Source organism: Xyrauchen texanus, chromosome 30 (assembly GCF_025860055.1).
Source record: "Xyrauchen texanus isolate HMW12.3.18 chromosome 30, RBS_HiC_50CHRs, whole genome shotgun sequence".
Classification (NCBI taxonomy): domain Eukaryota; kingdom Metazoa; phylum Chordata; class Actinopteri; order Cypriniformes; family Catostomidae; genus Xyrauchen; species Xyrauchen texanus.
Genome location: NC_068305.1, coordinates 27747244 through 27773619, shown reverse-complemented (window position 1 = coordinate 27773619; position 26376 = coordinate 27747244). Strand labels below are relative to the sequence as shown.

Genomic DNA, 26376 nt, shown 5'->3' with positions numbered 1-26376 from the left:
ATCAATCAAATTGTTAACGAAAATGAATCGATTAACATCCCTTGTTCCTGTACATTCCCTAACTTTATGTGTGTTTTTGCATTTATTATAGGTAGCAGTGATCCAGAGCGCAGCGCCCTCTCTGGTTCACAGGAGAAACTTCTCTGTGAGGGGCGTGGCCTCATGGCCGACTCCCCACGGGACTCTGGTTGCTACGAAAGCAATGAAAACCTAGAGAATGGTAACCAGGCGCTAGTCTAGAATCACCATACCAACCGCATCACCATGTCCAGCCTAGTGTAGCAGCACCATGACACCATCTTCTCACCTCTGGGCCACTCCTCTCTCTACCATGATTCAGTGTCCTAACAGCCAATGAGAAAATGTCATCACATCTGGATTTAATGCAAGGCTGTCTCTCTCTCTGTCATATCTGCTATGGCTTGTCCTATTCTTCTGTTTTATCATATTCCCTTTATTTTTCTTTTTTTTTCTGCTTTCCTCTAGTTTAATAGAAATCATAATTTCCCAAATAAACTCTCCTGTTTCCTCTCCTGCAGAGATAATTCCATTCAGTGGCAGCAGTGCTCTTCCTATCTCTAACTAATCAACATAGATTACAGGCTGAGGAAAAAATTAGGAGAGACAGACTGACACTGTGTAGGCCAGTAGCCCAAAGAAATACACACAAGGGTTGTTCTCACAGCAGGATTACACACTGGATGATTTTCTCAAATTCAGGCAAAATACATCTGCCTATATTTTAAGAGTCGAGAATGTTCTCCATGGCAAAATCACTGCAGTCAGCAGATTAATTTCATACTCACTTTTGCTCCCTCCCTTTGCCATTTCAAGAAATATCACTCCATTTTTGTGTGTGGTGTTTGTTGTATATTGCACAAGTTCTTTTGTGCCTGAAAAAGCAAAAGACTTAAGAGGATGAATAGAAGCTACATACGATTGGAGGTGACATTTTACATAAGTGTGTAAAAGTGTTTTGGAGCTTGTCTAAGTCTATTTTGGAGAGAATTGTATCTAGGTGATAGGCATTTGTCTCATTTAGTATTTAATATGAAAAACAAACAGGGGAAAAAAAATCAGTGTTTAAGCTTTCATTCTTCTGTTGTCTTTTTAACCTGCCACTGGCATCTTATAACACTGACTGATCCCTCTTCCTGACTTGAATGTCTGTGTATGTGTGTGTGGTTAAGTATGATTGTTAAGAACGGATCAGAAATATGTGCAATCTGCCAATGGGAAAATAAATCCATTCTGTGATCTCTAGCATTCTGGTCTGCTTGCTTTTTTCATCTGTTTTCACTTCCTTATAGTGCTTTATCTATACTTATTATGTTTCCATTCATTTTAAGACTAGCAGTGCAGAGCCAATTCCCTCAAAAATGATGAGAATGTGCTACTCTTAGGCTGCTTTAACGGAATAAATGAAAAACTTGGTGACAAAGTATTTCTTATGCCCCTGGAAAAAGTGTCACTGTAATTGATCTAAAATACTTTACAGTACAGTACTTACCCCTAAAACAGGCAACATACACCACAAGATACATACACTTTAGTTTCTTATGGGGATATGAGTATGAGTTTCTTACCCAATCTTGTCTGTTTTGAGAATGTGGGTCACATGCCTTGGCCTAAAACTAAAAGAGTTTAAAGTTTTTAAGATATAAAAACTACAGTGCAAGACATGCTGACTTTGTGATAATGAATTGGATATTATTCTTCAGTAAAAAAAAAACAATAAAACTGCTAATATTCATTGTGAACATTGTCTTAGGATGTAGAAGAAATTAAAGTCGTATGCTGTTCATGTTGTTATATAGCACATTTTAAAGTGTTTGTATATGTTGAGATATATTGCCAGATTGAGGGTAGAAAAAGGGTTAATCCACAACATTACACATTCAAAATAAAAGCTAATTGTTTCTCAGTTTTGTGACACACACACACACACATATACACAAGTTCAAACGAAATAAAAAGTGGTATGAAATTATTTTCCACTCTTGCCTGTTTTAGGGTTAAAACAGTGCCTTGTTACCTTTCTTTTTTGTCTATACTGCTCTCTCTCTCTCTATCCACTGCATTTCCAGATTCATCTGCATCATTTCTCAATCATGTCATTTCTTTTATTCTCGTTTTTTCCTTCATGTCCCAACATATTAATGTTCATTGCTCATATTACCATTTTAATAAATAATGATTCATTAACTCTACATTAATAAACATTTGTATTAACCTTTTTAATAATCCAAGTATTGTGCCTCATTGAAACTAAACTTACATGGCTGTCACTAACTCTACTCACAGTAGATACTGTAGTTATGTGTGATGTGGGAAAATGGCAGAAAATTATTCAATGTGTAAAGATATGAATTTCTCAATGGTCTAAAAAAAATATCTTAACATTCCTAACTTTACCATTAACCCTAAATTAACCTAGGGACAGAAGAAGAACAAAAAAGTAAAAAAAAAATTTACTTTGCTTTTGGGTACCTTCTTATCGAATGCTGTGACCACTAACTTGTTCAGTAAATATGAAGACATTCTCATACATGAGAATCATACATTTCTGACATACTAATTCCAGTTTTAATGTTAGTATATGTCAGTTTAACTAATCTTACCTCAGGCTGATATTATTTAGACTACTTTCTGCAGATACCCCCCCATACACATTAAACGAATATTCATGGTTCAATACAAGTAATCTCGATCAACAGCATTTCTGGCATAATGTTTATATATATATATATATATATATATATATATATATATATATATATATATATATATACAATGGACTGGCATATAACTTTTATGGACTGGCTTCATTCAATTCCATTGTAAGTGCATAACTGTTACAGTTATGCACTTACAATGGAATTGAATGAAGCCAGTCCATAAAAGTTAAAATACTGTACACATTCTTTCAAAAGTATTGCCACAATATGTAAACATTACACATGTTAACATGATTTTAGTGTGAAACAGTTGCTTGCTAAACTTATCTGTGTAAAGTTACATCCAAACTATCAATTTCATTGTCATAACAAAACCCTGTTGTCCAATTTTGGATAGAATTTTACACAGATAAGGTTAGTAAGAAATTATATCCACATGTATAATGTTTGTCTTGTGGCAATACGTTTGAAACCGTTTGTATTTTAACATTTGTTGACTGGCCCATTCATTTCCATTGTAAACACCTTATTGTAACCACAATCTCAATTTTTTTTTAATAAACAAGGAGTGAATCTAAATTAACATTGTGCCACAAATGCTGCGTGACACTGAATAAAAATGCTCTGCTTTTATCCGAATATGTTTAGTTTAAAATGTAATAGAATAGCTCTTCCACTACCTCAGATACTTTCACAAACAAAAACAAAAACAATCCATTAGTTCAGATCTTGACTCTTTCATGGAAAACCTATATATCATTAAGTAGTTTGTGAAAGCACGCCTTTTTGTTTCAGGTAAGAGTCGTAAGGCGTCACGCCACAGTCGTGGTTCATCTGGATGTGAATGTGGGGGTAACAAGTCTCCAGACTACCCCACTCTCCCTATGACTCGATCCACTGAAGCCCTTCAGCAACAGTCCAAGAAAGAACGCAAGTTCCCCAAGACTTTTATCCCACGGCCCATTAAGGGCTTTAGTCTACGAAGCCTTGGCCTCAAGAAGGGTTCCAAAGCAGGACAAACCTCGCACATGCCAGTTAGCCGTAGCTGTGAGGAGTTGGATGGCCCCCAGGAGACCCCTCTGTCTTGGAAGCGCTCACATTCTCTGGGGGATCTACACTGGGAGCAGTCTTTCGATCAGAGGAAGGACCACCAGGTCCAGAACCAATGTTGCAACACTCAGAGCAGCAAAGTAGAAGTAAAGGTAGATCCTGTAAAATCAAAACAGGAACAGGGTGCAGATAAGTCTCTAAGTGATACGGGCTTGGTGGGGAGGCCTACAGTTCCCAAACAGCTGCCTCTCAGTCCGGTCAGACCCTTGCCTACAGCTCAGACCTACTACTGCCAACCTGCCTCTGTCCCAACTAGACCCACTCCAAGAACTCATCCTAAAAAGCCTCCTGTTCCACCTCCTGTGCCTGCTAAAAAATCAAAGGAACATCTGCCGAATGGACTGCGCCACCCTCCACTGGTTCTGTCTGGTTCAGTGCCAAATACACCAACTTTACCCCCAAAACCTATACACACCCCATCCACTCCTTCTGAGGGTGCCTCACCAACCCCATTGTCCCCGGGTGTGCCTAGAACTCCTCCAGCTCTAAGTCCACCATGGTTGTCTGTCCTGCCTGAATCGGCATGTCCTCAGATGCATGGAGCTAAAGTAGCCCTAAGCAGGAAGATCTCCCATGTCAAAATGGTTGACCTAGAGACACTGCTGGAGGAGAGGATGCGGTCAGAAGGGATTTATCTTACCGAAGAGCCGTACTCTGACAAAGTAAGTTATGTTTTTATCGCAATCCCATTCATGTTGCAAAAATGCCATTTCATTATCAGTTATATAGAATGGAACTAGCAATAAAACTGTTGCAGCTCTCGGTTCTGTCCTAAAAGGCAAAACGCATTGACTACTGTATGCCAACACTGACATTGAGAAAAATGACAACGCAGGGGCAAAAATAGGTTACAGAAACAACAACTGAAAGCTATTAAAAGTTTTTGCAGAACATTACCAAAAATTAGAACAAAGACTTGTTTCAATTTTTCCAGACTGAAAACTTTATTTTTAAATGCTGATAACTATTAATAACCGAATAATTAGTTTTTAATAATTTTCCCATAAAACAGAAGAACAAATTATTTATCACAGAACATTTTCAGAAGAACACCACTTCCTGTTGCCCAAAAAATAATGCTTCTCTCTTTTTAGTAAAACATAAGCATGTGCTTTGATTCTAAAGGAAACCACTGCATTCCACATTTATTTGCCTAATTGTACTTTGTTCATGTAGCCTTCTGTGGCATGCTGAAGGCCTTTTTTAACAACAACTATATGTAATTTCTTCATATACTGTACATGCAGGGTTAATCCAGATACAAAGAAAAATACACAGAAAATATTAAAGGTAAAATGTAGATTTCTCAATTGAATTATTGTTAGACATTGAATTAATACAAATTTGCTGCTGGATTTTGACTGAAGCAGATCTGTAATTAAAATGAAATTATCATAATTTTTTTTATAGCCTTTGTAATAATGTTTGCTTTCATATAGCTTACTACAGTGAATCAGCCAAGAGCAATGAACTTGTTCCTTCTGTTTTATCCCAATGTTGGTTAGAAACTATAACCCAACCCTACCTCTAAACCTAACCCTAACAAACCATGTAGTGATTTCCTCATAAATATCAATATATCTTCCCCTGCCATCCTACAGTTCAGAAATCTGCATTTGGGCCTAGAATGGTTTGTAATCCTAACATAATGTACTGAATGTGGAAATGCTTTTGGAACAATTTTTCACTGTGCTCAGAACGCATCGTCCTGATGGTGCGCCTAAAGAGACTTTTGAAATTGTGCAAAATATCGAATTATTACATTTTGCCTTTGTATGGCAGCATTACAGTGCATCTGGAAAGTATTCACAGCGCTTAACTTTTTTCACATTTTGTTATGTTACAGCCCTATTCAAAATGGATTATATTCATTATTTTCCTCAAAATACCCCATAAGGACAACATGATGCAAGTTTGTTTGAAATCTTTGCAAATTTATTAAAAATAAAAAACGAAAAAATCACATGTACATAAGTATTCACAGCCTTTGCCATGACACTCAAAATTGAGCTCAGGTACATCCTGTTTCCAATGATCATCCTTGAGATGTTTCTACAACTTGATTGGAGTCCACCTGTGATCAATTCAGTTGATTGGATATGATTTGGAAAGGCACACACCTGTCTATATAAGGTCCCACAGTTAACAGTGCATGTCAGAGCACAAACCAAGCCATGAAGTCCAAGGAATTGTCTGTAGACCTCCGAGACATTATTGTATCGAGGCACAGATCTGGGGAAGGGTACAGAAAATTTTTTTCAGCATTGAAGGTCCCACAGTGGCCTCCATCCGTAAATGGAAGAATTTTGGAACCACCAGGACTCTTCCTAGAGCTGGCCGCCCGGCCAAACTGAGCGATCGGGGGAGAAGGGCCTTAGTCAGGGAGGTGACCAAGAACCCGATAGTCACTCTGACAGAGCTCCAGCGTTTCTCTGTGGCAAGAAGAGAAACTTCCAGAAGAACAACCATCTCTTCAGCACTCCACCAATCAGGCCTGTATGGTAGCTTGGCCAGACAGAAGCCTCTCCTCATTAAAAGGCACATGACAGCCCGCCTGGAGTTGGCCAAAAGTCACCTGAAGGACTCTCAGACCATGAGAAACAAAATTCTCTGGTCTGATGAAACAAAGATTGATCTCTTTGGCCTGAATTGCAAGTGTCATGTCTTGAGGAAACCTCATCAACTGGCCAAAACCATCCCTACAGTGATGCATGGTGGTGGCGGCATCGTGCTGTGGGGATATTTTTCAGTGGCAGGAACTGGGAGCCTAGTCAGGATTGAGGGAAAGATGAATGCAGCAAAGTACAGAGACATCCTTGATGAAAACCTCGTCCAGAGTGCTCTGGACCTCAGACTACGGTGAAGGTTCATCTTCCAACAGGACAACAACCCCAAGCACACAGCCAAGATATAACAAAGGAGTGGCTACAGGACAACTCTGTGAATGTCCTTGAAAGGCCCAGCCAAAGCCCAGACTTGAACCAGATTGAACATCTCTGGAGAGATCTGAAAATGGCTGTGCACCGACGCTCCCCATCCAACCTGATGGAGCTTGAGAGATCCTGCAAAGAAGAATGGGAGAAACTCCCCAAAAATAGGTGTGCCAAGCTTGTAGCATCATACACAAAAAGACTTGAGGCTGTAATTGGTGCCAAAGGTGCTTCAACAAAGTATTGTGTTTTTTTTTTTTTTAATACATTTGTAAGATTTTAAACAAACTTCTTTCAAGTTGTCATTATGGGGTATTTTTTTTAGAATTTTGAGGAAAATAATTAATTTAATCCATTTTGGAATAAGGCTGTAACATAAAATGTGGAAAAAGTGAAGCGCTGTGAATACTTTCCGGATGCAATGTATTATGTAACTGCAGCAATTCTACATTACCTGGCAAGCCAAATGGCATGACATATGATACAAAGACACACGTATACATGCTATACCAAGTAGACAATTTATCATTACAAATTGAGATGTCTTTGGACAAACACTTTATTTTCTTGATTAAAGGATATAGTGGATATAATTTTTTTCTTTGTGTGTGTGTAAAATGTAAGCACATTTTTGCAATTTAGACTAATGGAAACCACAATGATTCACAGAGGGGGGCTTTACTTAACCATCCTGTGTTCCTTGGAAGTCAAGGCTAGTTTATTTGTCCTTTCATTAGTCCTGAAATTTCTTTTGAAAGCCTGTCAAAAGAAACAGAAAGAAACATTCAATCTCATCAGAATCCAAATGCATTTCCACTCATTAATTCATAAACCAACTTTCAAAGTCATCCACATATTAACTCTCTGTCTAGGTTACAACAAAAACATGCAAAACAGTGAGTTATTAATCGTGATGATGAACTGCGTAGCAGAACTCCTTTTCTCCAGCTATTTTTAATTATTAAATGCATGGTTTAGTGCAGACATAACCATCCTTAAACAGTCCCTTCAGTCAAGCCAGCAATAACAGTGGACATACGCTGGGATCCACACTTACACACGCATAAGGAAAGTTAGGTTGGAAAGAGTTGAGACAGTAGATTTGGTTTTTGCGTAATTTATAGGTAAGGTGTTTCGCGTTAACAAGACATCTGCTCTCAGATCAGCTTGGCTCCTTGGTGTGTAATGTACACTGAAAAATGTGCTTCCAAATCAGTTTCTTTGAGACAGTTGTATGCAAGTGCTGCTGTATAAACACCTCCTCACCTTAACAGCTGGCGCAGGAAATTTTAAGATCAGTCGACTTGTTGCCAGGTCCATTACTGGGACACTGTATAGCAGCGGTAAAAGACATGCTGTCTGTTGCCGTAAGTAGCTCTGACTTTTTTTTATATTAAAGTCAGACTGCCGGGAGTTTTAGTTCCTTTTATTGGTGGCCAATCCCATTTCCCCACAGGCCATATTATAATATAAAAATAAGAATTCTTCCATGACTTAAATGACCACCCTACCTGTCAAATAATAATTATATTAAGCGCAACACTGACACTGATTCAGAACTTTATATAAGCAAACATCAGGCGCACAATAAATGGATCAAACGTGTTTTAATTTAAATTGCAGAGAATCAAAGCAAGAATTACAACTTGTCCCACTCATTGTTCATTGTGCAGAAATGAACTCTAACAATTCAATCATTGTAACAATTTAAATTTTCAATTTTGATTTATCATAATATTTTGAGAATAAAGTAAAAATAAGAAAGTCAAAGCATTGTGAGATTAAAGTTGTAATATTTGGAGAATAAATAGAAAGGAAAGTAATATCAAAGTCATTTGGTGGACGATAGCAAAGTGGAGTGTCTGGGTCTTTAAATACTACATCACTAACCAGGGAGATTTGCAACCGATCTGAATTTGTGGAACGTTTTTGCAAGCTCTGTTCATTTATGAGGTGTGCTTTAGTACAGGAGTTTTCAACATGTGAGTGCCTGTCAAGGGATGCACGAGATATAGGCTCACGCTATCTCAAATAAGTGAAACTGCTTATCAAGACATTGAATGAACATCCCCTCAGTTATAATATTGTTTAGAGAGGAAAACCCAATAACAACGCCTACATAAATTTCCTACATAACTGCTGCAGTGTCCGGATAATAACTAATAATATTCTAAAATATTACGACTTCATTATCAAAATCTTAAATTTTTATTTAGCATGGCAATAAAACGCCATCGTGGGATCACCGAGTATAGATAAAAATAATGCATCTCGAAACAACTGTGTGGCGTGTCATGACTGTTATTAAACATGATTACAAGACAAGGTTGTTTTTAACAAAGCAAAGTTTCAACTCTTGATAAACTGTAAGTGTGTTTTTTCCCCTTATGCTCTGGTGCAGACTTGACTACAATTATTTGACAAGTTCAATGTTATCTGATTTTAAACCATTTAAAAATCAAGGCACCCCAAGGAGGCTATTTAAACGCAGCAGTTTAACTTCACGCACATAACATGGAAATGTGAACCAGAACAGAACCAGAATTTTTGTTTGATTTAAATGTGAGATTTTATCATTATAAGACATATGTATTGTGTTATTTAGGCTTATAGCTCACTGTGCTGCTATTTTGTGTTTGAGGAAATTCCATTGCAATAAACCTTATTCATTCCCACGTCCTGACTCTTGTCTAAAGCCGAATAATCAATGCATTAAAATCTACTTGGTGTGTGGATTGTTAAAAACAAATAAAGATTAGAAATGAGGCTTATAGATTATATATTTAGAAATAAGGCTTGCATAATAAAACCTCAGTGTCTGATACAGAAAAGCCGTACCCCGTGAGATAAAATAGAAAGCTCCCACTCGAGGTATACGTAACGATTTGTCTGATGAACTTGAGGACGAACAGCAGTTAAAAGTCAAAGTGTGAATTGTCAGTTAACGAAAGTTGGGCTCACTGATCAGAATTAATTTATATTTGAAGCCAGAATTGAAGCTTGCCTTGTTGCTTTCATAACCTGATGTAATTAACAGTAAGCCTTACTTTTTCTCTTTTTGTTTTCTCTCATCACAAAATAATATTCGGAGCTATTAACAAAAGATCCAGGGCTTCAGCCCTATCAGCCAGGGTCTAGCTACACTGCTATACGACGCTACCAAAACATTGCTTTATTTGTTTGAGCATCCCGACCAATGCGCGAGAGTACAATTGTCTCAACCAATGGTGAGAGATTAGGGCGGGACTATCTATTTGACCAATCTGTTGCAAAGGGAGAAATGTTTGAAAACCGTCATATTTTTTCAATTGCATTTGTTCATGCTAGTTGCACAGAAATAATACACTTCTTTCTTTCTTCTGTGCACTTGGACTGTGGTTAATGTCACAAAGATGGTTGTGAATTGCTCTGATTGAGCTTAACTACAATGAAAAAAACTGCTTGGCTTGTATTACTATAAACCCATTTGCCTAAATTAGAAAGTAATATGGCCATTTGGCCTGTTAACAAAGATGTTTTTAAAATCATTAAACTGGATCTAGGTTACACCGCACATGGTGATGTTAGCATCACACTGAATCTCACATTAAACAAACAATTTAGCATTGCTCGTCTTGTAATGCTTTAATTGCCACATAAAGTTCGCTTGCTTGCGAGTCAGCCTCTGTTTCCATGTATTTTGGGTCTCCACCAACCATAAAATCAATTAAAAAGCCACATGAAGTAAACTTTATGATCTGATAATTTCTGCTGTGAGTCCACTGTTCGAGACAAACGTTGCACTATTCACATTAGCATAGTGTTAGTCACGGCTTTGCTTGAAAACAATACAACATTAATAACTAAATTTCTCTCCATATTTTTGAGATTTTGATGACTAGATTCTTGTGTCTCTTGAGAGCAATAGAAATAGTATTTTCCAATTGTCTAAAAAAGGCTGTGAACTCCACTAGATCTTCTTTTACTTGCTGATCTCTTGTCTTTCTCTCTCAATCAGTTTTATTCTCTTTGCCTTTTCAGCACGGTCGGTGTGGTATTCCTCAGCTCTTAATACAGAGATACTCGGAGGACTTTCAGCAGCCAGTGAAAGACGTGGCGTCCAGTCTGGATCAGATCAGAGTTAAACAACTCCGCAAGGAGCACCGCATGGCTGTGAGCAACTTTCAAAGATTCAGTTATTTGACATATCACATGCTTGCACATGACATTTTCTTCACTTGTAAAATGTTTCTTTTTTTTTGTTTCAAATTTACAAAAATAGTTGGCAATTATACAGCTATGATGTTACTCCATGACAGCTATAAACACATTTTTACTGGTAAATTATGGCATAAGGATGCTTAATAAGTAATGCTTTCAAGACTATCACAAGTCATTCTTGCAATTTCATCAAAACCCTTAACATCTTATGTTAACCAGCTACACCTAAAACAATTATGTGTTGGATTTACTTAATATATATACATAGCGCTTTTGCATCACAATTTTAATTTTATTTATTTATTTATTTGATCCCTTTTCTCGCAATTAAGAATGCCCAATTCCCACTACTTAGTAGGTCCTCGTGGTGGTGCGGTTTCTCACCTCAATCCGTGGGGCGGAGGACAAGTCTCTGTTGCCTCAGCTTCTGAGACGTCAGTCCTCTCATCTTATCACGTGGCTCGTTGTGCATGACACCACAGAGACTCACAGCACTGGAGGTTCATGCTACTCTCCGCTGTCCATTCACAACTTACCACATGCCCCATTGAGAGCGAGAACCACTAATCGTGACCACAAGGAGGTTACCCCATGTGACTCTACCCTCCCTAGCAACCAGGCCAATTTGGTTGCTTAGGAGACCTGGCTGGAGTCACTCAGCACACCCTGGATTCGAACTTGAGACTCCAGGGGTGGTAGTCAGTGTCAATACCCACTGAGCCTCCCTGCATCATGCTTTTTAAGTAAATTCAAATGATGGTCATTTTATGTCAGCATGACTAGAAAACCTTAGATATACACAAACGTATCAGATCTTTCAACTTAAAAATGTACGTCACACAAATAAGATTTGGAAACTAATAGCAAGATGTTTCAAATAAACAGGTCAGGCATTAAAATTGATTCCTCAAAGAAAAGCACATAAAGCTGCACTTATGCTTCAACTGTGCTTATTCGCATGCGCAAGGAAATATTACATGGATTTAACAGGATCCAAGTTTACAACATATGGAATACCAGTCACCCTAATGGTGACTTTACACGAAAGTGCTGTTTACAATAAAACAACATCAATAACACTATAAATAGCTAAAAGCTCTATTAAATGGTTAAAAACAAGTAATTATATTCCCACATCAGTTCCTTTTGACCACAAAACATGCATACATTGTTCATGGGCTAATGGGTACTCCCCACAACCTCAGTTCTGTACTTGATTGTTGGAGTTTGTAGTACTTAAAATCTTAATTTTATGGATTTGTAAAATAAAGAAGTTCAAGGAACTGACGATTATTCATTTCCCATACTTGATGTAACTCTCTAAGTTAACGTTAAAATTGATATTTTGCTATTATGATATTTAAGTAAAGCTAATAATGCTTTAAATATGTACATTTCTGAGTAGAAGCTATATTTTGTTTATAAGTTATGTTTTTTTTTTATAAGTTATAAGTAAATCTGTTTTTTTTTTCAGTGTAAATAGTTACCTAGGTGACATTTAAAATCAGCAGAATTTTCAACAGCAGTATTCAATGCATTTAGGCACATGTACAAGATCAACAAAGATTTAGTGACATCAAATAACAATTCTATCAACTGACCCGAAATTCTTTTACACTGGACCCGGGCCACCCTTATTGTTGAGCCCTACTCTCTACCAGACTGACTGTAGATTGATGAAAGTGTATTTTCTTTGTCTCCACAGATTCCCTCTGGAGGTTTGACTGAAATGTGTCGGAAGCCTGTTTCTCCCGTTCATGTGAGCTCTGTTTCTGATTGGCTTGTGTCAATTGGAATGCCTATGTATTGTGCCCCTCTGTTGGCTGCAGGCTTTGACACTCTGGGCCTTTTGTCATCCTTATCCGAGGCAAGAGTGAGAGAGGCGGGGTTAAAGGAGGAGCATCACATACGTATTCTTCTCAGTGAGGCCCATATAGTCACAGCCAACAGCTCAGTACAGTCATAATACTCACATGAGATTTTATAACTGCCATGAACTTGAATAAATGGATTGAACTCAGCTGCAGGTAAAGAGACATGCTTGAAACAGCATATCAAGAACTCTCGGTCTTTTCTGGTGTTTTATTATTATCAGCCTTCTGACACTAACAAAGATCTGACTTCCAAGGACTGTTACTGAGGACCTGTCAACTAATGTTTCCATAGAAACATCTAGATTTGGTCTGAACTGACTGCCTGTCAGAAAAAGCACACTTTGTTTTCAGAGAATTTATGCTTTGATATGAATTTAAAGACTGTTAAACCCCTTTCTCACTTTTTTAGAAAGTGTGAGATTTACTTAGAAAAAAAAAATGTAAAGGAAAAAAGTTTTTAGTGCTTATTAAAGCTATGAAGAGTATGTCGCCTGGCCAAAGCAATTTCATTTCATGCAGGTTTTGTTAATATAATATTACTTTTGTCTCAGAACATATGTATATTAAATATATATCAAAAGATGTGTCCTTTTTCGTAAGTGGAGTAAAGGATATGTTTTTTTTTTTTTTTTTTATCTCAAAAGCATGATGTTGCCATATGGGCATATTCCGAGTAATGCACATTTTGATTTCAGGGCAATCATTGGTCATGGTTTAGCAAGTATGCGTATGTTTGTACAGAGAGTGACAAATCTTCCATCTGTTCATGGTTACATTTTAAAGCATCACTGTTTTATTCTTATCTAAAGATAATAATGTATATTCACTGCACATTTAATCTTTCCACAAACAATATCCACCAGACATCACTTACTCATCTGCTATTGTTGGATAGCAACTTTTATTACTGTATCAGCTTCCATATATTGTTAAAATCAAATTATGATGCCTCTGTTATCTTGAAAATTATACTCATGCATATGGCGTACCTCTTATCACACTCATCTCTGATGCACTCGATGCATCATACAGCTGTAATATGCTTGCTGGAATTAAATGTGTAGAAGTTTTCAGTTTTTTTTGCCCTGGATTGCCTTGCACTTTGACTGGGGTGTTAAAGACATGTTGAATCTTAGGAAAAGCCTCAAGCTCCTTAAAGTACACAGTCTCAGCCTTAATATATAGGTCAATTAAATCAAATAAAATCTGGAAATGACTCTACTGGAGTCATTTTCTTATATAAGTGACTTTTCATTAGACTGGAGGCGAGTATATTGGCTGCTTCACCAATGAGAGAGAAGTGCAAAAATTGGGAAGAAAGGTCAGTGAAGCATTTTACTATTTTTAATTATCAGGCAAGCTGGTTCATGAGTCATGTAACAATGTCATAATGTTTTTGTTTTTTTGTGAGAAAAGAAGCATGGTTTAATGCTCTTTGATTGTTCCTCCTATGGATCTGATGCTTCTCTATAGGGTTATGCAGAATTTCCTGCTTTCATAACATGCTGTGCAGGTGATGTGTATGCAGAGATATTATGATTTCCAGATATTGTGAAAGATAAAATACGCGCGCACGTGTGTGAGAGAGAACAGGTAGAATGAGGTTTTATGTGGGGATGCACATAATATTCTCACACATCTGGTATTGAGTTCACAGAAAGTTTCTGGCAGGCGCTCTCCTTAATGAAAACTAAGCATGAAGTTCAACGTTAGCTTATGTTAGTGACATTACTTGGAATTAGTATGATGTCATTGTAGCTCAACATATTTACAGTATTGCATCACTCCAAATTAAGCACAATGAAACATCATTCTCCCAAGTTCAATCAGGCTGTTTTTGATTTGGCACACACAAAACTAAAGTGAAAACCAAAAATGTAGGTGCTTCTTAAGATTGTCCAGTTAGTCCTACAGCAGAAGTACTGTAGACAGGTCATGCTTCCTTAAGGCCTTGCGGTTTTAGGAAATGCTGTATTTTTGAATGATCGCTTTAGGATCATTGTATTTCTCCCTTGTTACACTTTTGTAGCTAATGCAGCACAATTTATAGATTGTAACGCTAAATTTGTAATGAAAATTTTCAAATGGCAGTAGAGAATAAATAGATTCCTTTATCTCAGAATGGATGCCTTCAAATTGCTATCAGTTGAGTGCTTTGATAACAATGAGGCTTTTTATGTAATTAAAAATGAAACTATATTTCAGTAAATGTTACTGTAAAATGCACTTTATTAAAGAATGAAAGATGTTTTTAATTCCATTGCAGAGAAAATGAAATTGACCATTTATTTTATATGTGAGCATATGTTTGTATTCAGGTCTAATGTTAAAAGACTAAACAGGCTCAGATTGTCACTGACAAGAATTGTTTAAATATACAATCTGTTAAAACTATAATCAATTATTAATTAATAAAATAACTAACAATGACCAGTTATTTATTTCGAATTAAATGATATAATACTGGGTCCTAATTACAAATATGTTTGCAAATTATCTATATGTAATTGATTTTTATATAACTTATTTTTTCTTTATTAGGTGTACTATACATACTGTTATAGAGCAATACTCTTTCATCTATATTTAGCCAGTGACATGCTCCAATGACCATTGTAAAATATATGTATAAAAATGATTTCATCTGGTTTCAGTTCACTAATGATTGTCTATAAAGTTTTTGCTTGTGTATTAAAAAAATGTCTTAAAATATTTGTAATTTTTAAGGTAATAAAAAAAGAAGAAATGAAAATTGCACTGACTGATCTCTTTTACTGTGTGTGTGTGTGTGTGTGTGTGTGTGTGTGTGTGTGTGTGTTTCACACACTCCCTTGTACATGTACACTTGTACATGCCAAAAGTTTGAAATAATGTACAGATTTTGCTCTTATGGAAAGAAAAGTGGCATTCAACTGATCACAATGTATAGTCAGGACATTAATAACGTGAAAAATTACAATTTGAAAAAAATATTAATAACTTCTTAAACTACCTCAATGTGTTCTCATCAAAAAAATCATTCACGTGCAGCAATGACAACTTTGCAGATCCTTGGCATTCTAGCTGTCAGTTTGTCCAGATACTCGGTTGACATTTCACCCCACGCTTCCTGCAGCACTTGCCATAGATGTGGCTGTCTTGTCGGGATGGCTTACAGTCTAGCTGATCCCACAAAACCTCAATGGGGTTAACATCCATAACACTCTTTTCCAATTGAAAAATACTCAAACCAGCCCGTCTGGCACCAACACTCATGCCACAGTCCAAATCACTGAGATCACATTGTTTCCCCATTCTGATGGTTGATGTGAACATTAACTGAAGCTTGTGACCTATATCTGCATGATTTTATACATTACACTGCTGCCACACAATTGGCTGTTTAGATAATCGCATGAGTAAGTAGGTGCAGAGGTGTTCCTAATAAAGTCCTCGGTGATTGTATATTATAACCAACAATCATGTGCAGTTTGGTTGGTTATCCCTCAAGCTCACTTGAATTTGTTCTTTATAGTTAGACTTGATGTTATGATGACTTTCCTTACCTTCATGCAAAACACTGTCTGCCAGTCACCTATCATCATCCTTTGATAAAGGATTTAAAGATCCCTCAAGAAACTCTCCAAAGTGGTGAGACAATAGCAACCACAGTTTGAGGTTGCAGAGGAGGCATATTTTTTTGTCCTTTCTCACCGCTGGGTAGACAAACACCAGACATGATATAATTTCCACTTAATTAAGTAAAGATATTATTTCATTTGATTTGGCATTCCTCTGTGGAATAAAAAGTATTGTGTTGTACTATAAATGAATCCATTGTGAATCGAACTAGTTTAATTATTCTGACACTTACTCACTTACATGGGTGAAAGAGTCCAATTTAGTTTAGGCAGTTGAAAAGACATTGAATATGTTTGGGCTCATAAACTCGACTCTTGCCTGGATTCTTTATTATAGCACGTTTATTTAATTAATATTTGCTAGAAGTGCATGGAGTGCAACACACCTCTGTTTTTACAATGAGAGCTGCTTTTATTTTAGGTGCCCCACAGACAGATAGACAGATAGATAGATAGCGCGAGCGTGTGTGTGTGCGCACGCGCCCATCGGTTTCAGGGATCGTCCGCCTGGTGGTGCTGAGCGGCACACGTCAGTGTTTGAGTTGAGTCCATCCTCCGGCTGAACTTTCTCCTCCACATTCAGTAATCTGACACCGACACCTACCCCAAAAAGCAGAGGATGGATTCCCAATTTCATTCGCAAAAATAACTCAGAAAGAGCTGGCTAGAGGTGGCAAAAACGGATGGCGAACATCTGCTTAGTTAATATAAAGTGGGTTTAGTTGTTGTTTTTAATGATAACTAGAAAGTTCTTATCTAAATAGGCGGATGGGTGACTACCATTCTCGGCGCTTCCATGTGAGAAGACGATGAAGAATTTCAGCAGCAGTCCCCGTCTAAAGAATCACACCGCGAATCACAGCAGCAGAGATCCGAACAACAGGAAGGGATTCTGGTTATCGACTCTTGGGCTTCGATGCTCCTTACGCGATTATGCTTTCTGTATGGCTACACTGTTTCTTTTCTGTCTTGGTTCAATCTTTTATCAGCTGAACGGAGGACCCCCTAAAGTTCTGCTGGAAATCAGGCAATATCTTGGTAAGGATCGCCGTCTTCCTCTCTGTTTCACACGTGTCTGGCGACTTGTACCAACTGTGTCTCGCGACGGAATTAAAGTGTCCAACATTTCCGATGATGTTGCCGCGCATTTGATAATGTTGACGTGTTAGGGCGAGTTTGGTTATCTTCTTCTTCACCTTTACCTAAAGGAGAAAGTCTCCCGTGGAGTGTCTGGTGTCAATTTTCTGGGAGTATTTTAACGAAGTCTCTCATAGATACCTAAACAGAAGATACTTATATTCCTTATTCAGTCATTATGCAATTGTAATGTCTGAACGAAGAATAACCCGAGCCGGGTGCCATGCTGTAAACTCAAAGCAAATCCACTTGAACATGTGATCTCTATCATTTGTGTTTGATCTGTATGTTTAACAGCTCCGGTGAAGCTTTAAGAAGCGCATTCAAAGGTTGAATTACAATTATCAGTGGTACATCAAGGATTAAGTTTTGGTCTGACCTATAAACCCAGAAATATACAGTATTTCTGCTTATTGTTTCACTAAAGAGAGAGAGAGAGAGAGAGAGAGAGAGAGAGAGAGAGAGAGAGAGAGATGCAGAACACATGGGACATCATGTGTTCAGTTGTTTCATGTGTTATGACATTAAGAACTAGATTATTTTAAAGTATACCTTTAAAAGCTTGAGGTTTTAAGGTTTAACAGACCTAACGATAAAATAGATGTTTTTGACAGGTAGTTTGACAGTTTAAGCATTCCTTAAATTTTGTATGCTAAAGACATTTGGGACACAAAGACATACCTAGATGGCACACGTATGTCTCCGAGATGTCTGTTTTGGGTCTTTTCATCTGGAAAGCATCACATTGAAAAAAACATCTGCTAAACATCTTAAAAAGATCAGATTTACAAACATTCTTAATCATAAACATCACAAAGACATCTGCGGAATGTCTTTTTGACATCCGAGAGGAAATGTCTTGTAGACGTATCGTAGATGAGCAAACAACCTAAAAAAAAGCATCTTTCAGATGTAAACACATACATCAAATAGACGTCTTTGTGATTTATGTGTGTTGTCAGGGTAGTACGCTATTCTGTATGGTAGAACACACCTGAAGGTCTGTGCCGTGTTTGGTGGATGTTGCTTGAAAGCTCTAGGAAGAGTAAAAGTTATACATTTTTATCTTAGTTTAGTGATTTTGGAAAAGTCCTAAACCATTTCTACAGAATAAACAATATGTTGGCTTTGTCAAGCCAACATTAGCATGAGCAGAACAGGACAGCACTGCTTTCATTCAAGTCTATGCTACAGTTCCTTTGGTGTGTGTTTGTGAGAGGGGTCATTGCCCTCTGTTGCCTTTAATAATGTGATGAGCATCTGGATTATAAGTCTACTTACCTACCATTAATCTTCAGTCTGTCTTTAATCCGTGAGGTTATTTTAGGTTTCACACAAACATAATCAGGGCCTCCACTGGCCAAATTGATGCCCTACGCAGAGTTTTAGCTGGACGGGGGGGAGGTGGATGACTTATAGCCTGCTTATAGGAAGTGGCGTTACTGAAAATAATTTTAAGGAAATCAGGCAGATCAGATATAAATGTGAATTGGTCACATATTGAGCCAAAATTGTGTTTTATGCTGAAACTCTTGAAGTGTACTTAAGCTTTTACCAAGTGGCTGTGAGGATTCTGCTCTGGTTTACTTTCATCTGTCATCTTCACAAGTCTCACGCTTTAACCATCAACACTTCCCTGCATCACACACAGGAGCACTTATGGTTGCCAGTCAGCCACTAAACTCTCCCAAAATGCCGATTTTCACAGAGGCAGCCTTGTCCACAGCTACAGCAGGGAACCAAAGCTTTGCAATCAAATGGCCACAAATATATGTGCATGTAGAGAGATCTGAATTCTTTGTTTCATCATATTTTATACTTCAATCTATCAACGGAGAGAATTGAGCCATGAATAAATGTAAGTGAGTAACAACAGCTGACTTCCTCACTTCCAGTATTGAAAATAGAATGGATTTCTTGTCTACCACAAAGTCACAAAATATGGCTTTGCAAATACAGTGTGGTTCAAAAGTCACAAGAGTTCACTTGCGAAAAAGTGTATTCTTTTTTTATCATTGTTCTAATTTAATACAGTTTTTCTCTACAAATTTTGCAGCTCAGCATAACAATTTGAGTGAAAAGATAAACTGAAAAATCAACATGAATTTATCTTTTTGTTTTAATGATGGCATGCACACAAAATGCATACTGCAAGTTTGGAAACCAAATAATCCATGTTATCCCAGATAGCACGATATAGGCTAGGACTAAGAATGTTCCAATGAGCGTCTTATGTGCTTCAGGGGACAAAGAAATGTGACCTTTTATATATAGAAGTTAACATGATCAATGTGAAAGATGAACCAACATGAACATGAAATGAGCATGTTGTTTCTGACATTTCTGGTACCCTAGGATTGGCCACATTATGCCGGCTAACTGAAAAGTACCATCTCTTATCAGACATTTTTGCATCAGCTCCAAGTTTGTTTAGCTTCCCCTGTGGTGCCATATGCATAACCAGTGGCAAGCGTGATATGGAGGTTGCATTTTTCCCTCCAACATAATTTTTTTTTACTTCACTTAAGGTTAGGTTTGGGGTAATTTTTATTTTTTTATAAAATATGCAATCCTCTACACTGTATTAGAGCCTGTATAGCTGAATACAACTTGCTTCACAACTCGCTGTTGTTGCCCCTCCGTAGACATTTCACATGGAAAATTGAGTTACCATTTGGCCACTGGTGTTTCACAATTCGGTAAGCACAGACTGATTTCAGTTAAAGACAAGTCAACTTACTGTTTTCAATTTCAGATCAGTCTTGATCAACTTTCATTAAATTTAGAGACCTAATTGTGCATTTTAACCCTAAAAAGGCCAAGAACATAAAGATATTTCAGAAAATGTATTTAATGCTTTTTAAATCACATATAATACAAATAATACATGTCCATGTTTTTCTTCAAAATGTTGCTTTTTATTTTCAAATGTACATCTTAAAGAACTCATGGAAATAACATTGAAAATATAGAAACATTTGCCTCAAGGTCAACCTTCTCAGAAAATGCTGCCATTTTACTTTTAAAGATAACAAGTTCATGCCAGAGTGATCTCAGTATTTCCAGGACCCCCTTTTTAATATTTATCGCAAAACATTTTGAATATTCACTGCTGCTTTCCCCAGCCTCTCAAATGTTTGTATCCTATGGGATACAAATTATTTTTTGGGTTCAATATTGTATCTTCATATTACATCATGATGTTTCGTTGAATGAATGAATGAATGAATGAATGAATGTAACACTTACGGTATGTAGCGCTATTCTGACAGTACACAAAGTGCTATACATAGTGAACATGGGACTCTCTCCTCAACCACCATGTGTGTATAGATGTGGATTATTGCCAATTTTTCTGATTTTTATTCTAAATCTCAGATTGTCAATGTGGACTCAGACTTTTGAACCTGACTTTGTATGCAAAGCAAGCTTGTTGCAGAGTATTTGTAGCATATTTTGGATTTGGATGATGAGCTGAAATCTGGGAAACAATTGGATAAACTGGATGTGGTGATGATTTAATAAGTTATGGACAGCCAGGTATGTTCAACACACATAGAAACCCAAACAAAGGAAAACAGTCACTTGCTGCAGGAGTTATACACAGAATAATATTGTTTTTACCCACAGTTAATGCTCTCTCTCTCTCTCTCTCTCTCTCTTGAAGCAGAATGATGAGCTTCTGTCCTATTTATTTTAAGAGCAGGTGTTACTTTTGGCTGGGCTGTGATTCAATGTGTACATTAAGCGAACATGCGTGTGCTAAATCATTTTCTTTTGGACGCTGCCCAAGTACACCAGTGCTTGACTACTGGGAGGAGATTCAGAATGCTAATCAGTGTCTCCACTCCACATGGAGAAATTTAAAGATACCTGTAATTGTTGAAGTTCTGTGTAGCTCAGTTGACAGTATAGTGTTTGGTGTGTGCGTTTTGGTCCAACTCTCTACCTTTGACCCCGTTTACACCTTGTATTAAGATGCATTCTGGGTGATCCAATCACATGTGGTAAGCACTAAATACAGGTCTAAAACATTTAGTGATAGGATCACAAAAACAACAAGCGATGGTAGTCACTAATCCGTCCTGATTTCGTCCCGCGAGCAGTGTTTAAACTTTGCTGGCTACAAGCACCTTTAAAAGGAAATAACTGTCCGAAAAATATTAAAAAGCGATTACATATAAAAGCACGAGAACTTCACGAATCATCTTCAGTGTGTCTGATATCAACATGCAGTGACATAGATGACAAGCACACACATATGAAGCTCCTTTAAAGCAATTAATCCACTAACGTAACTTAGAATTCTGTTTGAATGTTACATTTGTGTTAAGATTGAATTTCAGTTGCATCTAGTAGAAACAGTGTGCCGGTTTTATTTGTGCTTTCTTTTTTTACTTTTTTTGCAGTTTATTATTATGCAGTAACACAATGACAGAGTGATTGATGTATGTTGTCATGAAATCAGAGATCCTCCCCTTGAAATTTATGAGAAATAATCCATTGAAGGGATAACCTGATCATTCATTATATTCAGGTACTCAGTTGACATCATTTGTTTTTGCTGCATAACGTTGCTGAGCCTAGACCTGACTAATTGAAGCAACCCCAGATTATAACCATTATTTAAATCCAAATGGTCAGGCAGTATATTTAGGCTGTGTCATGTTTGGCTGGGTCCAGCAATGAGTGTTGTGTTTTTAAGATAGTATGTCACGTTAGAAATAGCCTAACTTTTATAAAAGTTGTCTCGAGACTCCTGCCTTCTTTACATTGAGCTCTGTCTTTTTTTTTTAACATAATTAACATATGCATGTTATGTTAAATCCCCTATGAAACATGCTTTATGTGGGTCAGGTGAACAAAAAAAAAAGCCCAATTATACTAACGTTTAGGGAACCCACTGACTAGTTGATTTCATGTAAACAAATATGTCGTTTTGCACATCCCTACATTACATTCTTTGCATTTCATAATATCAATGAATATGAAGTCTGAACAATGTTAAATAAAAGCACACACACACACCAACACATGCACAGTCCTCATTTAGCTTCACAGTGATTGATTTTTGTCTTTGGTGTCTGCACAGATCCACTCATGTATGTGTGATTTTTGGTAGGTTCCATCTTTGCTCTCTTATGCTGCCTCTTTGGCCACTTCCACTTTCCCTAAAGAAAAGCTAAAGACACAAGCGATTGATTCAAATTTTTATTTCATTTATTCGTCTCACTCTCCGCAGGCTGACAGATTTATGCGGTGACTCTCTTAAACTAATGGGCCAACTCCTCCAGTGGGGCACAGGTGGTAGCTTTGCAGTAGAAACAGACAGGAAATGAGTATGCTGAGCTGTCAGTCATATTTTGTACAGGATTAATGTAAACAGTGTTAGTTGGTTGGTGTACGGTTGCCAGATTTTTGACTTTTTTACGAGTTTTAAAATCCCACATTACTGAATAGTATTCTAAGAGAGTGGAAAACCTGAAAGAAGTTGCTAGATTGGATCGCAGACAATGCAGATCTATGATTTGACATTTGAACTTTTCAGTGAAATATGTTCATGGACCGAGGGAGGCTCACTTGTCAAAATGGTTTCCTAAATGTTTGACCAGGACAAATACTCTTTGTAAGATCTGAGTTCTTCAAGCTCTCTTTTTTATTTTCACTGACACAGAGGTCTTTCTGTCTCTTTATATACTGAATTCAATATGTGCAAAAATAATTTAATTTGATTTGATAGGTATTAAGTTCATTTTAACTTAAGTTCATTAAGGCCAAGTTAAGTGCTCTGACATTTTCTTTCATTTAAAATGTATTTTTGTGTTTGGCACAGAGTATCATTGTATTCATTGTATTTAGGGAAATGCATTACATTTTAGACTGACGATGACAGTTTGATTGGCATAAAGAAGGAGGGAGTAATCAAATCACTGATGATGTAGAAATGTAATGCGAAGCCTAGGCCTATACAGCATATAATATATAAACACTAAGTACACACACATACAGTTGAAGTCAGAAGTTTGCATACACCTTTGCCAAATACATTTACAAGTTTTTCACAATTCCTGACATTTAATCGTAGAAAACATTCCCGGTCTTGGGTCAGTTAGGATCACTACTTTAAGAATGTGAAATGTCAGAATAATAGTAGAGAATAATTAGTTTCAGATTTTATTTCTTTCGTTACATTGGGAGTGGTGGTGACGTAGTGGGCTAAAGCACATAACTGTTAATCAGCAGGTCGCTGGTTCGATCCCCATAGCCACCACCATTGTGTCCTTGAGCAAGGCACTTAACTCCAGGTTGCTACGGGGGGATTGTCCCTGTTGGCACTGTAAGTTGCGTTGGATAAAAGCGTCTGCCAAATGCATAAATGTAAATGTACATTCCCAGTGGGTCAGAAGTTTACATAAACATTTTTAGTATTTAGTAGCATTGCCATTAAATTGTTTAACTTGGGTGAAACGTTTTGTTAGCTTTCCACAAGCTTCTCACAAAAAGTTGCTGGAATTTTGGCCCATTCTTCCAGACAGAACTGGTGTAACTGTGTCAAGTTTGTAGGCCTCCTTGCTCACACATGCTTTTTCAGTTCTGCCCGCATATTTTTGGATTGAGATCAGGGCTTTGTGATGGCCACAACAATACCTTGACTTTGTTGTCCTTAAGCCATTTTGCCACAACTTTGGAAGACCCATTTGCGACCAAGCTTTAAATTCCTGGCTGATGTCTTGAGATGATGCTTCAATATATCCATGGAATTTTTGTTCCTCATGATGCCATCTATTTTGTGAAGTGCACCAGTCCCTCCTACAGCAAAGCACCCCCACAACATGATGCTGTCACCACCGTGCATCACGGTTGGGATGGTGTTCTTTGGCTTGCAAGCCTCATCCCTTTTCCTCCAAACATAACAATAGTCATTATGGCCAAACAGTAAATTTTTTGTTTCATTAGACCAGAGGACATTTCTTCAAAAAGTAAGAGCTTTGTCCCCATTCTGAGATTCTATTCTTCTCACCACAATTGTACAGAGCAGTTATCTGAGTTACCGTAGACTTTGTCAGAAATGGGAAAGGAGGTGGCGGGAACCGGAAGAACCATCAAAGTGATATTTTAATAAAAACTTAAACACACACACGGCAGCTGGCGGCTCTCTCTCTCTGTCGAATTGCTTATCCGGCTCATCTTTATCCCTCTCCTCAGCTGATGAGCCCGATTGGGTGCCGGGCATGCGCTAACAGTCGTGCCTGGGAGGGAGACAACGGGAGGGAAAAGGGGATAGGGAAAGAGGGAGCGTAGCAACAGTAACAGAGAGAGGAGCGACCACTCCACCCTCTGGCTGACGACAGTCCCTCCTCCCCGTGCGGACAGCAGTGAGTCTTCTGACCCCTGGTGGATGGAACGCCCCTCTGCCAGGGGTGATAAGGGGCATGGACGGCGCCCGTTCCTCCAACCCCTCCGCATTCTGGCAGCCGGTAACAAGCCCCTCCAGCCCTGGCAGTGGCTTCACCACTCCAGGCGGCGGCAGCGAGCCCCTCCTCCCCTAGCGGATGGCTGTTTGAGCTGACAAAACCTAAGGTAACTTAGTTAACCACTCTGTACAATTGTGGTTAGAAGAATAGCTGCTCAGAATGCTATTCTGAGATGTGGGTTGGTGCAAGTGGGTGACCTACACAATATATTAGGCAGGTGGTTTTAATGTTGTGGCTGATCGGTGTGTGTATGTCGGTATATATATATATATATATATATATATATATATATATATTAAGCAATATCACACGAGCAAGAGTGCAATATGGCCCTACATCAGCACTGCTGTGATTCGGCTGCAGGCAGAGTGCAGTAGGTAATCACAGCAGTTCTGATTTAGGGCCATATAGCACGATTGCGAGTGTGATATTGATTATATATATAATATATAACCGTTCAATGAACAAGTAAATAAAAAACACATTTTTTTGGTCATAAAAAACACATTTGTGGATGGAACTACTTTCTTACGCGATGGATCAGAATCTGCCGTTGCTGGTTCAAACCAAATGATGCATCCAAGCGCATCATTCATTCAGAAATAGTATCATGGCTTGTGCTGTTTCTAACAAGTTATTGGATAAACAAGGATGGATGGAAGTGTGTGTATGAGAGAGAGAGAGAGAGAGCGAGAGAGACACACACACACACACGGAGCGTGCTACACCTGTTGCTACATCCAAGCAGAGATGCTTTTAAGCTTTCAGAAGATCAGCTTTCTCAGTGGAAAAGTAGCCATCCAACTGGGGGTAGCAACAGGTGTAGCAGCATTTTAAAGCGTGTGCCTCTCCAATGTGTAAAGTCAGATAAGAGGTAAGCTTTTGTAAGCAGTTTGTGTAATTAATCAGTGTGTTGTGTCTCTCAGCTGTGATGAGGTTGTTCATTTTAAGTGGTTTAAAGCTATTTTCTATCTTTAGTAGTGTAGTAATAATATGATTGATCATGTAGTGCTGTTGTATGTAAACACTGACTGACATGGATTCACTTCACGTCACCTAACTGGCTCATATTACACACAAAAAAATATCTTTTGCCACCACCTGCTGGCTGACATATGTAATGTAAAAACTAAATACATTTAAGAGACACACCTACAGTAGCTCTTAACACATCTGCACTGATCTTACACTTTAGTTTAGAATGGCACAAACACAAGCGGAGTGATACACACAGTGAAGCGTCCGAGTACTGATGGTGTGGGACATCAGTATTCATGGAACATCTCTCGTCCAATCAGATTCGAGGACTGGAACTAACTGTTGTGTGTGTGTGTGTGTGTATATATATTTTG

At 37.8% G+C, this 26376-nt stretch overlaps 2 protein-coding genes across 4 annotated transcripts in view; both read left to right on the top strand.

Moving 5' to 3' along the window:
* The window catches only part of LOC127624099 (SAM and SH3 domain-containing protein 1-like), a 364714-nt gene extending 351291 nt beyond the window's left edge, over positions 1 to 13423 (top strand). For all 3 annotated transcript variants that reach the window (XM_052098760.1, XM_052098759.1, XM_052098761.1), the window contains 4 exons: positions 92 to 220; positions 3474 to 4450; positions 10739 to 10870; positions 12624 to 13423. In XM_052098760.1, coding sequence (XP_051954720.1) covers positions 92 to 220; positions 3474 to 4450; positions 10739 to 10870; positions 12624 to 12884 — 1499 coding nt within the window. In that variant the 3' untranslated portion in view covers positions 12885 to 13423. The remainder of the gene's footprint in view (positions 1 to 91; positions 221 to 3473; positions 4451 to 10738; positions 10871 to 12623) is intronic.
* A 3589-nt stretch (positions 13424 to 17012) lies between these two features.
* Positions 17013 to 26376, top strand: part of LOC127624213 (uronyl 2-sulfotransferase-like) — an 80085-nt gene continuing 70721 nt past the window's right edge. The window contains exon 1 of the mRNA XM_052098929.1: positions 17013 to 17450. Within this exon, the coding sequence (XP_051954889.1) occupies positions 17222 to 17450 (229 nt within the window). The 5' untranslated portion in view covers positions 17013 to 17221. The remainder of the gene's footprint in view (positions 17451 to 26376) is intronic.